The 14,866-nt window shown below is 42.5% G+C and overlaps 1 protein-coding gene across 1 annotated transcript; it reads right to left on the bottom strand.

Annotated features, from left to right (window-relative positions):
- Window positions 1-211: 211 nt before the first annotated feature.
- On the bottom strand, window positions 212-12,983 carry LOC137330408 (granzyme K-like). Its single transcript, XM_067994499.1, is given in 5 exon segments — window positions 212-1,557; window positions 3,107-3,382; window positions 9,243-9,393; window positions 11,468-11,630; window positions 12,887-12,983. Coding segments are annotated over 5 exon segments (870 nt in total). The 3' UTR covers window positions 212-1,374.
- Between the last annotated feature and the right edge of the window lie 1,883 nt (window positions 12,984-14,866).

Below are 14,866 nucleotides of genomic sequence, written 5' to 3'. Positions count from 1 at the left end.
ATCCCTGTGAAGCTCGGAGAATTGATAGATTGGGAGCAGCCACGCTGTCTCACACCGCTTAGGGTCTGGATGTTTCTGAAGCCGCTGTGTATTTATCAGAGGATTGTTAATCCCAAAAAGGTTAATTAAACTGCTGGTGCTGTAAGGGACAGCTTCAATTCAAAAGTTCAGTGGTTTACATGATATTTTAATGCAGAATCTAATAGCCTCTATCTTAGGCGGACCTGTATAGTATACAAAGCAGGCCTGTCCTGTTACTAAAATTTCCCGTCAAAATCTCACTTATTCACAAGAGCAGTTCAGCCCACTTTCACAATCGATAACAGAGATTGCTCCCCTTACTGAGGATTTAGTGAATGAAGTGTGACAGGCCTGCGAATTTCACATTTCCAGCTTTTATTACATTTTGCAGTCGAACGTTGTACAATGTAATCAAGGCATGGACGAAAGCATGCTGGTCCTTCTCTGAGCAAAGTAATTCAACTACAACAACAACTTGCATTTATATAGCGCCTTTAACATAGTAAAATGTCTCAATGTGCTTCATGGAGCGTTTTAAAGGAGGAGAGAGAGGTAGAGAGGCAGAGACGTTTAGGGAGGGAATTCCAGAACCTAGGGCCGAGGCAGCTGAAGGCACAACTGCCAATGGTGGAGTGATGACAGTCTATAATGTGCAAGAGGCCAGAATTGGAGGAGCGCAGAGATCGCGGAGGGTTGTAGGGCTGGAGGAGGTTACAGGGATAGGGTGGGGCGAGGCCATGGAGGGATTTGCAAACAAGGATGAGAAATTTAAAATCAAGGCATTGCCAGACCGGGAGTCAATGTAGGTCAGTGAGCACAGGGGTAATGGGTGAACGGGACTTGGTGTGAGTTAGGATACGGGCAGCAGAGTTTGAACAAGCTCAAGTTTATGGAGGGTGGAAGATGGGAGGCCAGTCAGGAGAGCATTGAAATAGTCGAGTCTAGAGGTAACAAAGGCATGGATGAGGTTTTCAGCAGCAGATGAGCTGAGGCAGGGGCGGAGACGGGTGATATTTCGGAGGTGGAAGTAGGCAGTCTTGGTGATGGAGCGGATATGTGGTCGGAAGTTCATCTCAGGGTCAAATAGGACACCAAGGTTGCGAACAGTCCGGTTCAGCCTCAGACAGTGGCCAGGAAGCGGGAAGGAGTCGGTGGCTAGGGAAAGGAGTTTGTGGCGGGGACCAAAGACAATGGCTTCGGTCTTCCCAATATTTATGTTGGAGGAAATTTCCTCCAGTACTGGATGTTGAACAAGCAGTACGACAAATCAGAGGCAGTGGAGGGTTCAAGAGAGGTTTTGGTGAGGTACAAGTCATTACAAGTAAAACAGAGTGGCAGTAGGACACAAAACACTCAGTACAACCCGTCAGCGGTCATATTGTAAGTTTGCACGCCAAGATTTTTCTGGATCCAGTGAAGGTATTTACTTGATAGGTGAGTGTAAATGCCGGGCTTTTTGGGATCTGCACATCCAAGGCCATATGACACAATCCCTCTGTACTTCTTCTTGCATATTAAAGGACTGCCTGCATCCCCCTGGAAGGAGAAAAATGAAAAAGATGATAATTAAGTAGAATTGGCTAAATTTGAGCCTGTTCATATATTGCAGTATATTCACGGCATACTGAGCTGTGCTCAGTATTTATGTATCTGTTAAAATCAAACAAATGTTGCAATGTATACAACTAGAAAAAACCACCACAGTCGATCTGGCTGGCCTAGGAAATATCAAATTCCCTGATACCTCTCATTTCCCTCTATCATATTTATCATCAGGTACATATCCAACTCTCTTCAATTTGCTGATACAATCAGCCCCTTCTACCTCCCTTGGCAGTCCATTCCACCCTTTGCTAAAGTAGTTAAATACCACCAGAAGAGGGCTTCTAGTTATAGTTAAAAAACCTTTTACTTACAAAGTCGCAGTTCAGTACAAGGTCCTTCCTCTCTACCTGCACTATCCTGAACCCCTCCTATCTTTCCCCATTATCTGTGACTTGCTTCCACACCCATGTGTCCTTGCATTATGACTTCCCAGAGTACCAGGAGTCGCTGCCAGCACATACTGTCATTTTTAAACTTGCTCACAGGGTTTGGGCACCACAAGGCAAAGCCACATTTACTGCCCATCACTAGTTGACCTGAGAAGGTGTACTTTGGAGCAAAATTAGCAGTCGCACTCAAAGAGTTCAAACAGGTGTATGCAATCAGATTCAGTAAAGGGTATTTTAAGTGGACGGCAAGTTTAAGTATTCATCCCATTTCTGTCTGGGAGAAACGTAGTCATAAATAAATGCATTACATGTCAAAAGTTCAAGTCATGATTGTAGAAGCCTCATGGAGACATGCCATTTCAGGCTTTCCTCCCCGCTCAGTTTGCTCTGATGATCTTCAGTGGGGGGCAACACTTCATCTCAGCTTGAGAGCTGATCTGGAACTACGTGAAACAGACTATCATCTGGGCACTGCTACAAGATCACAAACAACACCCCCCCCAAACAAAACCACAACAATTATCTGAATTATTAAAGGATTTTTTTGTTGTTGATCACTTACAGGCTTTAAATGAATGATTTTGAATGAATTCACTAGCATTTGTGGCCTCAGGGGCTCCTTTACTGGTATTTGGAATCCAGCACTTTTATCAGTGGCCAGAATTTATTGGTACCCAAAACTTGGAGAGTCATGTTACTATAGTGATGAGAAGTCAACTTTGATACAGGGCATAGATACGAAATTCTAGAACAGGGTGCATGGTTCCTCCATGATTAGTGTGTCCACATTCATAAGACTGTGGACCAACCATGATGTATTCTTTTTTCATTATTTTTTTGCCCATGACTAGTTGTCCTGAGAAGGTGGTGATGGTGGGCCGTCTACTTGAACCACTTTTTTGATACAACTGAGTGGCTTGCTAGGTCACTTCAGAGGGCAGTTAAGAATCAACCATGATAATGTATGGCTGGAGTCAATAGACTGGGTATGGACAGCAGGTTTCCTTCCCTAAAGGACCAGTTGGGTTTTTATAGACAATCTGATAGCTTCATGGTCACTTTTATGATATCATCTAGCACAGTACACTCACCGAGCATGCGTCTTTTCTGCCTTTTCTGTCACCAGCACAGATCATGTCTTTCGTTACTTCAGGTTTACGGTTGTAATAATCCTTACTGTTGCATGTTTTGCGATCTATTACAGTTAGCTTCACTTCTTTAAGTGTGTCAGATGGAGACTTGGAACATAAAGTTGTTTTTCCCCATCCTGCCACTGTGCAGTGAGTTCCAGGTTTTACATCCGCATCCTTGTCTTTAGGTAGGTTGAGTAGTTTCACGTACTTGTTGATCTTTGCTTCACTGGCCAGCTGTAGTAAGAATGAATTAATATTTTTGCTCTTCAAAAGGCGAAGAATATCTTGAGATGTACTATTGCTTTATTCCAAAGGAGGACTACAATTTTCTACTTGTAAGAAACCTGTCCCCCAAATTTCTCCCCTCTTGGACTGAACACTCTGACTTGTATCAGGTTATGGTTCCATGGGCAATGGCCACCCTCTCGTACCTCGCTCCAGATGTTGTTCGTCATGCATGAACCTTGATGGTCGGTGTTGTCACAGGGAGTATCACAACACAGCCCAGCCCAACCCTATCCTCATCCAACATATCCACTGCATGAATCACCGGATGGCAACCTGGAGCAGAAATCCCAGTTCAATTTTTTCTATTCACAGCCCAGGAGTGCTGAGGCCATTTATAGCACTCCAACCACTGCCCCTGCTGGCAGAAATGAGCTTGTACCTGGGGTTTTCCTGATCTGTATGGGTGGTGCATTGACTTTTTTATCCAATGGGGGAACCTCCATATGTAAGAATTTTAATATCTATCATTGGATCTCCTTTGATATTGTGTATGGTGGTTTGGAGTATGTGCTGTTTTAGTTTTTAGAAGGCCAAAGAAATCCGCAAAGGGATAGGAGAATGGGGTAAAAAGTGGCTGAAAAAATTCAATGTCCATTAAGCGTCAAGTGATATATTTTGGTTTAAAAAAGTAATAGTAATAATTATACTCTGGATGGGAGTAGGCTCAGTGCTGTAGAAGAGTGGAGGGATTTGGTTCACAGGACATTAAAGGCAGTACCCCAGGTTGATAAGGTGGTAAAAAAAGCCAATGGAATTCTAGGTTTTATCACAAGAGGTATAGATAATAAAAGCCAAGAGGTAATGATGCTGAGCCTATATAAAACCTTAATAAGATTTCAATTGGAGTACTGTGTGCAGTATTGGGATCCATGCTATAGGAAGGATATTGAGGCTTTTGAGAGGGTACAGCACAGATTTACTAGGATGCTGCCTCGTATGAGGAGATATAAATATGAAGAAAGACTTAAAAAATTGGGGCTTTTTTTATTAGAACAGATTATGGGGCTGATATAATAGAAGTGTTTAAAATTATGAAAGGATCAGAGAGGATATATAAAAGCAAACTCTTTCCAATAGTTGATAGGTCCTGACTGAGGGTTCATAAATACAAGATTAAATGTAAGAGATTTAGAAGAGAAGACAGGAGAATCTTTTTTAAACAGAGGGTTGTGAAACTGTGGAATTCACTTCCAGGGTTAGTGGTTGAGGCAGAAATTATACCAACATTCAAGATTAGATTGGATAGAAAAAGGGATGAATGGATATGGGGACAGGGTGGATAAATGTGATTATGATTATTTGCTCCCATAGGCCTGGAATTTCCTCGAATGACATAACCAGCAAGTTATGCCAAAATTTATGCTAGTTTATATGCCAATCTTGCTGACCTGTACTTATGCCGAAATTTCCTGCCAATTTTATTAGCGTATGCCGGAAAGTAAAAACTAGCATAAACTAACAGAAATCAGTGTAAACAATCAGGGTCCGAGGAAAGCACAGAACTTACGCCATATTGCTTCTTTAAGTGCCTCTTTAGGTATGACAATTAAAGTTTGAAGCCATCAAACCATCATTTATGCAAATTAGTCACAGAAAGTTTAAGAAAAATCCAATCGTGGAATCTTTTCAACTTTTAAGGTAACTCATTCTGATGCCATAAAAACGCAGGTCTCAGTGAGGAGAAATAAAAAAAATTACTTAAAAAAGTTGGCATAAACCACCAGAAATATGAATTTGGGTCCTGCTGCGCCTAGAATTGTGCGTAAATTTATAGCTCGTTCAGAACTGGTGTAAATATAATTGGAATGAGTGACCATAACATGGTTACATTCCATATCCAATTAGAGGGTGAGAAGGTTGGTTCTCAAACAAGCAGACTGAGCTTGAATAAAGGAGACTATGATGGTATGAGAGCGGAATTGATTAAAGTGGACTGGGAAAATAGATTATAGGGTAAGACGGTACATGAGCAGTGGTATTCATTTAAGGAGTTATTTTACAACTTTCAAAAAAAAATATTCCACTGAAGAAAAAAGGGTGTAAAAGAAATGACAGCCATCCGTGGCTAAGTAAAGAAATTAAGGATAGTATCCGACTAAAAACAAGGACATATAAGGTAGCCAAACTTAGCGGGAGGATAGAAGATTGGGAAGTCTTCAAAAGACAGCAAAAAGTAACTAAAGGATTGATTAAGAAAGGGAAGATAGATTATGAAAATAAATTAGCAAAAAATATAAAAACAGATAGCAAGAGTTTCTATAGTTATATGAAAAGAAAAAGGGTGGCTAAGGCAAATGTAGGTCCCTTAGACGATGAGACCGGGAAATTAATGGTGGGAAACATGGAGATGGCAAAAATGCTGAACAAATATTTTGTTTCAGTCTTTACGGTAGAGGACACTAAGAATATCCCAACACTGAACAAACAGGGGGCTCTGGGGGGGGGAGGAGCTTAATACGATTAAAATCACTAAGGAATTGGTACTCAGTAAATTAATGGGACTCAAGGTGGATAAATCCCCTGGACCTGATGGCTTACATCCTAGGGTCTTGAGGGAAGTGGCAGTAGGGATTGTGGATGCTTTGGTAATAATTTTCCAAAATTCTCTGGACTCGGAAAAGGTCCCGGCAGATTGGAAAACTGCTAATGTAAAACCCTTATTTAAAAAGGGTAGTAGGCAGAAGGCTGGAAATTATAGACCAGTTAGCCTAACATCTGTGGTGGGTAAAATTTTGGAGTCTATTATTAAGGAGACAGTAGCGGAACATTTGGATAAACATAATTTAATAGGACAAAGTCAGCATGGCTTTATGAAGGGGAAGTTATGTCTGACAAATTTGCTTGAGTTCTTTGAGGACATAACGTACAGGGTGGATAAAGGGGAACCAGTGGACGTAGTGTATTTAGACTTCCAGAAGGCATTCGACAAGGTGCCTCATCAAAGATTATTGCTCAAGATAAAGAATGACTGGATTGGGGGTAATATTCTGGCATGGGTGGAGGATTGGTTATCTAACAGGAAGCAGAGAGTTGGGATAAATGGTTCATTCTCGGACTGGCAACCAGTAGCCAGTGGTATTCCGCAGGAGTTGGTGCTGGGTCCCCAAATCCTAACAATCTATATTAACGATTTGGAGGAGGGGACCGAGTGTAACATATCAAAGTTTGCAGATGATACAAAGATGGGAGGGAAAGTAGGGAGTGAGAAGGACATAAAAAACCTACATGGGGATATAGACAGGCTGGGTGAGTGGGCGGAGATTTGGCAGATGCAATACAATATTGGAAAATGTGAGGTTATGCACTTTGGCAGGAAAAATCAGAGAGCAAGTTATTATCTTAATGGCGAGAAACTGGAAAGTACTGCAGTACAAAGGGATCTGGGGGTCCTCGTGGAAGAAAATCAAAAAGTTAGTATGCAGGTGCAGCAGGTGATCAAGAAGGCCAACGGAATGTTGGCTTTTATTGCTAGGGGGATAGAATATAAAAACAGGGAGGTATTGCTGCAGTTATATAAGATATTGGTGAGACCGCACCTGGAATACTGCATACAGTTTTGGTGTCCATACTTAAGAAAAGACATACTTGCTCTCGAGGCAGTACAAAGAAGGTTCACTCGGTTAATCCCGGGGATGATGGGGTGGACATATGAGGAGACGTTGAGTAGACTGGGTCTCTACTCATTGGAGTTCAGAAGAATGAGAGGCGATCTTATTGAAACATATAAGATTGTGAAGGGGCTTGATCGGGTGGATGCGGTAAGGATGTTCCCATGGATGGGTGAAACTAGAACTAGGGGATATAATCTTAGAATAAGGGGCTGCTCTTTCAAAACTGAGATGAGGAGAAACTTCTTCACTCAGAGGGTGGTAGGTCTGTGGAATTTGCTGCCCCAGGAAGCTGTGGAAGCTACATCATTAAATAAATTTAAAACAGAAATAGACAGTTTCCTAGAAGTGAAGGGAATTAGGGGTTACGGGGAACGGGCAGGAAATTGGACATGAATTTAAATTTGAGGTTAGGATCAGATCAGCCATGATCTTATTGAATGGCGGAGCAGGCTCGAGGGGCCGATTGGCCTACTCCTGCTCCTATTTCTTATGTTCTTATGTTCTTAAATGCAGGAAACTCACGTTCTCTGGTCTTTTGCATGGGGACGGAGCTGTTAATGAGCACCAGAGGGTTTTAGTGGATTTTCACTGAATCTCCGTAAAAGATCAAGGAAACTTGGGCATAGTGTAAAAACTGCCATAAGGCACTCACGCACAAATTTTCTCTATCTTTTGCAGTGAAAACCTGCATTACGCCATACTTTCGCTGTTGCTGCAGGAAATTCAGGCCTATAGCGGGAAGGCGGCTCACCACCACCTTCTCAAGGGCAATTAGGGATGGGCAATAAATGCTGGCCTTGCCAGCGACGCCCACATCCCATGAACTAATAAAAAAAAGCACCGAATGGCCTGTTTCTATGTTGTAACTTCTCAGTATTTTTACAATCCTGCTAAGAAGCCTCAATAGCAATCATTCCAGCAGAACAAGAGATCCTGTAACTCTTCTCTTCCCCACTTCTTCCACCTTGCTCATCAGAGTGTCGTCCTCTTGCTCTCATCTATGTTTTAACATTGTTCCTCCCCTCCAACAATCCTCTCTCAGCAACAGGGTATCCTTCCCCCTGCCTATTCTTCTCTCTGCATAACAACATTTTCTCTCTCTTTCTCTCCTTCCCAAACAGGCTTTCTTTCTGCTTACATCTTCCTTTTCCCCCACTCCAGAAAGATATCACTCTTTCTTTCTATCATCTGTCAATTGGTTCCGAATGAGGTTCTTTATCCGTTTCTCTTCCCCCCTCAAGGTGTCCCCTCTCCTTCTCCCCTAACCCAAACAGTATCTGTGGTTTTGACTTGTCATGCCCTGGATTTTACAGATGCATGGTGGGATTCCTGCTGCCAAGAGGGAGCCCACCACTGCAACCAAAAAAATATCAGGCAGTGCTGCAGTGGGAATACCACTACAGCACCCAGAATGGCAGCAAGAACCTTAAAGGGGCAGAAGAGCTCTTCCACTAGGCCCACTCCCTCCATTTGCGAACATTGGCACCATTACTATCACCGGGTAGCCCTAGGGAGTGGCAGTTACAGGGTGGAAAAGCAGCGAAATGGAACAGGTGGCTTGGTCCCACCCCCTTCCAGAATTTATATCTGGGCAGGGAAGCGGTGTCCAGCAACGATCACGGAATGAGTGAGGGGAGAGGAATTTGGCTCAGGGTGGGAACGTGGAAGTAGGCCACAGTAGTTCGGAACTTTCATTGCAAAACAATCATAGAGGACATGTCATTGAAGAATCTTTTGGTGGAATGTGATTAGGAGCAGGTTGAACTTGCGAATAACGTTTGGTGAACATAGAAAGAATAAAAATAAAAAAGAGGTAAAAAAAATGGCACCTGATTGCTATGTAATGACCCTTGCTGGAAACTTCCTATATGTGGATACAGGGTGAGGACAAGATCAAGCTCAGCTGCGATGTTCCCCCAGGATCAAGCTGCCTGGTGATATTCATTATCAACACATATGAAGAATGGGCATGCCAATTCTCTGTCGTTTCTGTGTGTCTGAGTTTCAATCTTTGGCAGTGCATTAATTAACAAAACTATTGTGGACCTCACTGTAAATATTTTCCATAAACTTTACTCAAAGAGATTGAACACATGAATCTGTTATTTTTCTGAGAAATATAACACTGCTGTCTTTCTAAATTAAAGATTTTAACCATCACAAACAAGCCATAACAAAAGAAATAAAATTCATACTTTTAGCAGCATGATGTCATTCTCTGGAGATTTTTTGTTAAAATGTTCGTGGGGGATCTTTTTCTCAATCTGAAGTTTTTGTTTGCTCTTCTCATCTCGTGAAAGGAAATGTGCTCCAAGAACTACTTGGACATCCTTGCCTGCAAAGCCGCTGCATTTCATCAGAAAGATAGAAAATTATTCTCTGCTTCCATTAAAAAAAGACAATTTTCAGAAATTCATCAGAAAAAGAACAATCAAAATCTCAAACAGCGTGAGAACATCAGGCTGAACAAAATTAACCCAGTCCCTTACTATTTTCTGTTGTTTTCATGACTCCATCAAACATTGGGTCTATAGCACAGAAAAAGGCCATTCTGTCCAACTGGTCTATGCCAGCGTTAACACTCCACACGAGCCTCCTCCCACTCTACCTCTTCCCACCTTGTTCCCAAATCCCTCTATTCCCTTCTCTCTCATGTATGCAAAGCTTCTGCATTTCATGCAAACACACAGTAAAGCATATTAAAACATTTATAAAAACACAAAATGCTGGAAATAAACAGCAGGTCAGTAAGTACCCAAAAAGTTGGCATTTCATCAAATTTTCTGTTTTTATTTTGATTATTTTGAGTAATCATATTTTTTCTTTTGATCTCTAGTATAAGTACAACAGTTTTGTTATTTATAAAAATAAGTACAGAGAGATGGAAGTGTAGTTTTTAACTAGAGAATGAAAGTTAAACAAAATGAAAATCATTTGTAAAAGTTTCACTCCAGAGAATCCACGTGGAGTCAAACATCTGCGGGGGAGGGCACATCCCAGCCTAATTGCTAGGATGTGCCCACCTGGGATCTATGTCAGTGACTCGCCAAAGTCTGCGAGGTCAGGGAGATGTTCCTTAATTTCCATGCCACTGTTAATCTCCTGCACTGCTAGGGACACATCTAAATGCCCGCTATGTCCCAGAGGCCATATACTGTGGAAAAGTAGCCAACTAGGGAGTTACTGGGCGGCAAGGGAGAGCCAGGACCCCACCTCCCGAAAGATAACACCTCAATCAGCCCTCTTTCTAAAGAGGTTACATTTAAATAATTTTAACAAATGTCTTTTTTTCTTCTGTGATCTGGACCCCCAGGTCGGACACACGTGTCATTTGGTGGATGGCCAGGCATACCGCTGTCGATGATATTCCCAGTGTTGGGGATCCTAGCGCCCAGCCCAACCCCTCCTATGCCACAGGCCCTGTAAGAGGCAGACACAGGTACTGTCTATTACCATGCCCCACGGAATCCTTAGCATAAATTCCAATATATCCTGGTCCCAGATAATTTATGGCCCTCTCAGTGCCCTCCCATCAGAAGGTCTACAGATACTTGGCCCTCTTATGTGCAGTTCTGCCTGGGCCAATTTTCTAACTGCGTGCTGCTGGGATAGTGCCTCACCCATGATTTCCTGATATCTGCAGCCTGCAGTTAGGCTCCCCAGTAGTAGGTCATACTTAGAAAATCAGCCCCATAGAATAGTAATGGATGTACTTTAGTTTGATAAGAGGAGCTGATGTTAGTATCACCAGGTCATTACTCACCCAGGTTATTAACACCTAGAATCCTTTACTGTCATTTTGTTTATCCCACAAGTTGCTCAGGATGTTATTAAAATAATCCTGCTCCAAAAAGTGCTGGCATGTGAGAACATGAATGGACTCATTGATTGGACCTGGAAGGGTAGGCCTATTATTAGGGGCAGGGATTCCAAGTTAATCCTGTAAGCCAACGGACTAACAGGCAGGATAGTCCGAATTGGATAAGCAGTGGGAGCTCAGAAATGTTCTAGAGGGCACAGATTTAGCTGGTAAAACTCCAGCAATACTCCTACATGTGCTTGGCGTTCCTAAGCCTCGGGTCTTACATGGGTCTCAGATACCTGGCTGATCAAAAATAGCCACGTTCACAACTATTGCACTATAGATTTTTTGCCATCTAACAACTATGCCATCTATGACAGTAAATAATTAGATTTGAGATTTTATCATATCAAGGATCATGCTAACATGATTGAAAAGAAGGATGCAAAACAGAAATATTTCCCAATAACATGGTGCTCTGCATAACAATAATGGTGAGGCTACTGTGTTGGAAAGTAATTATTTCATGGAAGTTAGGTGTGGGAGCTAAGCATTTTATAAACTTGAGTTAATAATCATAGTAATACTTAATTTATACATGTACATACTATAACTTACAATTCACAGTGTGCTGCAGTCAGTACCCAGTTAGGTCTGATCAAAGCCCCTCCGCAAACATGTTCATAGCTCGTCGTTGCTTTGTTTAAAACTTGGATAGACGCCATATAAGGCTTTGAATGGGGTTTAACGTCACGGCCTCCGATAATTTCCACACCATGATCTGTAATAAAAATATATATAAAGGCTATTTGATAAGTTGAAACGATCACTGAATTATTATAGGTACATTTGAGTTCATCTTTACATAGGTGAATATAGGAGTAATCATATGTTTACATTTAATATGATTTTATACAACTTGTAATGTAAAGAAAGCATTTTATTGAAGTAAATCATTCAGGAATTTTCAATTGTGCTTATTCCCAGTGCTCAGAGGTCACCGTGAGTTAGTTACAGTTCAGAATGAGAAACAAACTCATGATATTCGGTATCAAGAATGGGCAGGGAAATTGGGTCAGGCTGTGGCTTTGGGTGGACTCAGCCAGTTGCTGAGTCTTTGTTGTCTCCATGTTTCCCTTTGCAGTTCACTTTCCAACACACTCCCTCTAGCTGCTTCTTGGTTCCTGCTTATGGAGCCATAAAACCAGCTGTGAGAAGGTGCGGAAGAGCAGCTCATGGTTGCTCACTCACTGATGACCCATGGGAACGGTCCCTAGCAGTCAGGTAAGTGGTGAGGTGGGGGAGCAATCACAATCGAGGGAGGGGGGCACGCTCAGGGCAAGTGAGGCCCAATGATTCCTTGTGAGATCCGGTAGAGCACTCCTGCCCCTCCTGGCCCATAAGGAAATCTAAAAAAATACTTACCTCCCTGGGCCTCCTCAGGCCGATGATCCATTGTCCGGCAGGTTTGGCCCTGTGGGAAAGCCGTCACTGCTCCCCGGCTCAGACCTCAGACTAAAATTGCAGTCAGGTCCCGATGATGTTCAATGGAAAGGATAATCAGATGAGGTGTGTAATGGGCAGCTAATTCGATATTGGCTGTTTTACACCTTTGTCCAAAGTTAAAATTATTCCCACTGAGAATCAAATCTGATATCTTTACTCACTAGACCAGCAGGCAACGCAACTTATTTCTAGTGTTGAATATTATCAAGCAGATTTACCAGAAAGTTTGGTAGCAAAACATATTTCTTCTCTCTACAAAATGTTCTTACATTTGTTACCTTGGTTGAAAAATATTTTTGTGCTCCCTAAAAAGTTAAGAAATAAAAATACATCAAAATGCAGGGAACTAGATGTCTATCGTGATAAACAGAGGAAGGGATAAATATTAATATATGACTACATCAGACATTGAAAATGTAGGCTAAGGATTATAAAAAATGCTTAAGATATACTTATTACCACTTAAATATTGTTACAATAAATCTTAATATAAACATACTAAATATAAAAGTTCCTTATTTCGTTACTTACAGGCTGGAGTTAGGGAAAAGGCAATCAAAGAAACGAACAGAGTGTGTTGCAACAATTTCATTGTAGCTTCTCTTGTGATTACAACCTAAGTTCTCATATAATTTATAATAAACTCTAAGGGATGTGGTTTGTTCACTTTGATGTCATCTCTAAGAAGGCGAAGTCTTGTGAATCTTTGTATTGTGAATCTGTTCCATTTATGGGAAGCCACATGACAGCGCACAAAGCTGACCAGAGTATTGTAACAAATATTAAGGCATCAGTGAGAGGAAACTAAGGTTTCACTGAGGTTTTTTGACATTTTGGAATCTATCATGTTATATATAGCTTGAACTTTTCAATGAAATATTCTGAAGACACCGATGACATATTTATTAGAGTCCCATAGCATATGCAAACTAAATAACGTCATAAATGAGAACTGACTAAATTTGAGAAAATATTAACGAAATGTGTCACTTTAATATGGTTTGCTTTCAAATGAAGACAGCCCTGACAGAAAAGATAGCAGTAAATTTCAGCAACAGAAGTACACAGAATTATTTTAAGTGGTATTCTTCTACACCATTGCGTCAAACTTTTGTTTAAGTCCGTACATTGAGGGAGGGGGAAGAAGCAGTTGTAAGAGGCTGGTCAGAGAACAAATTACAAAATCCATGACCAAGAAGGTGCCAAGTTGTGCTGTGGTCTGTGGTGAGTTAGCTGGGATGGGAGGATGGTTGCTGCAATTGGACTCTGAGCCAATGAATAATGATAAGGAGTTGGAAAAAGAAGATGGAACCTCTCCACGGTTCCTATTTCTGATTGCTATCCAGTAACTCCCCCTGGAATAAAAACAGAAAAGGCTGGAAAAACTCAGCAGGTCAGACAGCATCTGTGGAGGGAGACAATGGGCTCAATATTAGCAGGGCAGCGGGTTCGCAGCGGGGGGGTGATTGGGCGCGTGGGTAACGCGCCCAGTGAAATTGGTGGGCTCCGCATGGAATTGCAGGCTAATTGGAGCCACTTACCTTCCGGGTTCCCCACTGCTGAGCTGTGCGGCAGGCGGACTGCGCATGCGCAGTAAGGTCTGTCAGCTGGAAGAGCCCGATTTAAAGGGGCAGTCCTCCACTGACTGATGCTGCAGGAAATAGGAAAAATTACAGCATGGAGCAGCCCAGGGGGATGGCTGCTCCCAGGTTTAATGATGCCTCACTCCAGTATCATTGGATGAGGTGAGGAGGAGGGGGAGGACAGAAATCCTCCCCCCGGCGGGCGGGAGGACGCGGCCTGCCTCTGCCACCAAGAAGGCCTGGCTCGAGGTGGCAGAGGAGGTCACCAGCACCATCAACATATCGTGCACCTGCATACAGTGCAGGAGGCGCTGCAATTACCTAAGTAGGTCAGCCAAAGTGAGTACACTTACTCATTCCCCTACACTCCGTCTGCCACATCACCGCCCCCACCCCACATCTCCTTCTGCACTGCCAACACTACTCTGTCACATCACCCCTCATACCCACTCAAAGCTCATCCTCATCTTACCTGCACTTACTCACCTCGCCAGTACTCATCCTGCCACTACCACTCAACCCAATCCTCATACAATCTCATGGCTCTATCTCATACTCACCCTCTCATGCATCTCTTTCATGGTCAGCCTCACTCAACCTGCCACTACCTGTCCTGCAGCCACAGGGCATGCATCACATATGTGCAGTAGGCAGCGTAAGGCAAACGTGTTGTGAGCATGAAGGGGATGCACAATGGCGTTTGAGGGTTTGTCATGGTTTTTACTTATATTTAATTTCTGATCAACTCACATTACATATTATATTGGCACCACTACTGCCACGTCTTTGCGAATCTTGTCTGGTTTGTGCAATAATGCCCTTTCCTGAGGATCACTATGAAGACCCACAGCTGATGCCACCCATTGTGTCACTGCAGAGTGGGTGTAGGTGTATTTGCAGGGCTCTTTTGTGCAGACGACTGAGAGAT

The sequence above is a fragment of the Heptranchias perlo genome, chromosome 1, assembly GCF_035084215.1.
Source record: "Heptranchias perlo isolate sHepPer1 chromosome 1, sHepPer1.hap1, whole genome shotgun sequence".
NCBI lineage: Eukaryota > Metazoa > Chordata > Chondrichthyes > Hexanchiformes > Hexanchidae > Heptranchias > Heptranchias perlo.
This window is presented reverse-complemented; position numbering and strand designations above follow the sequence as displayed.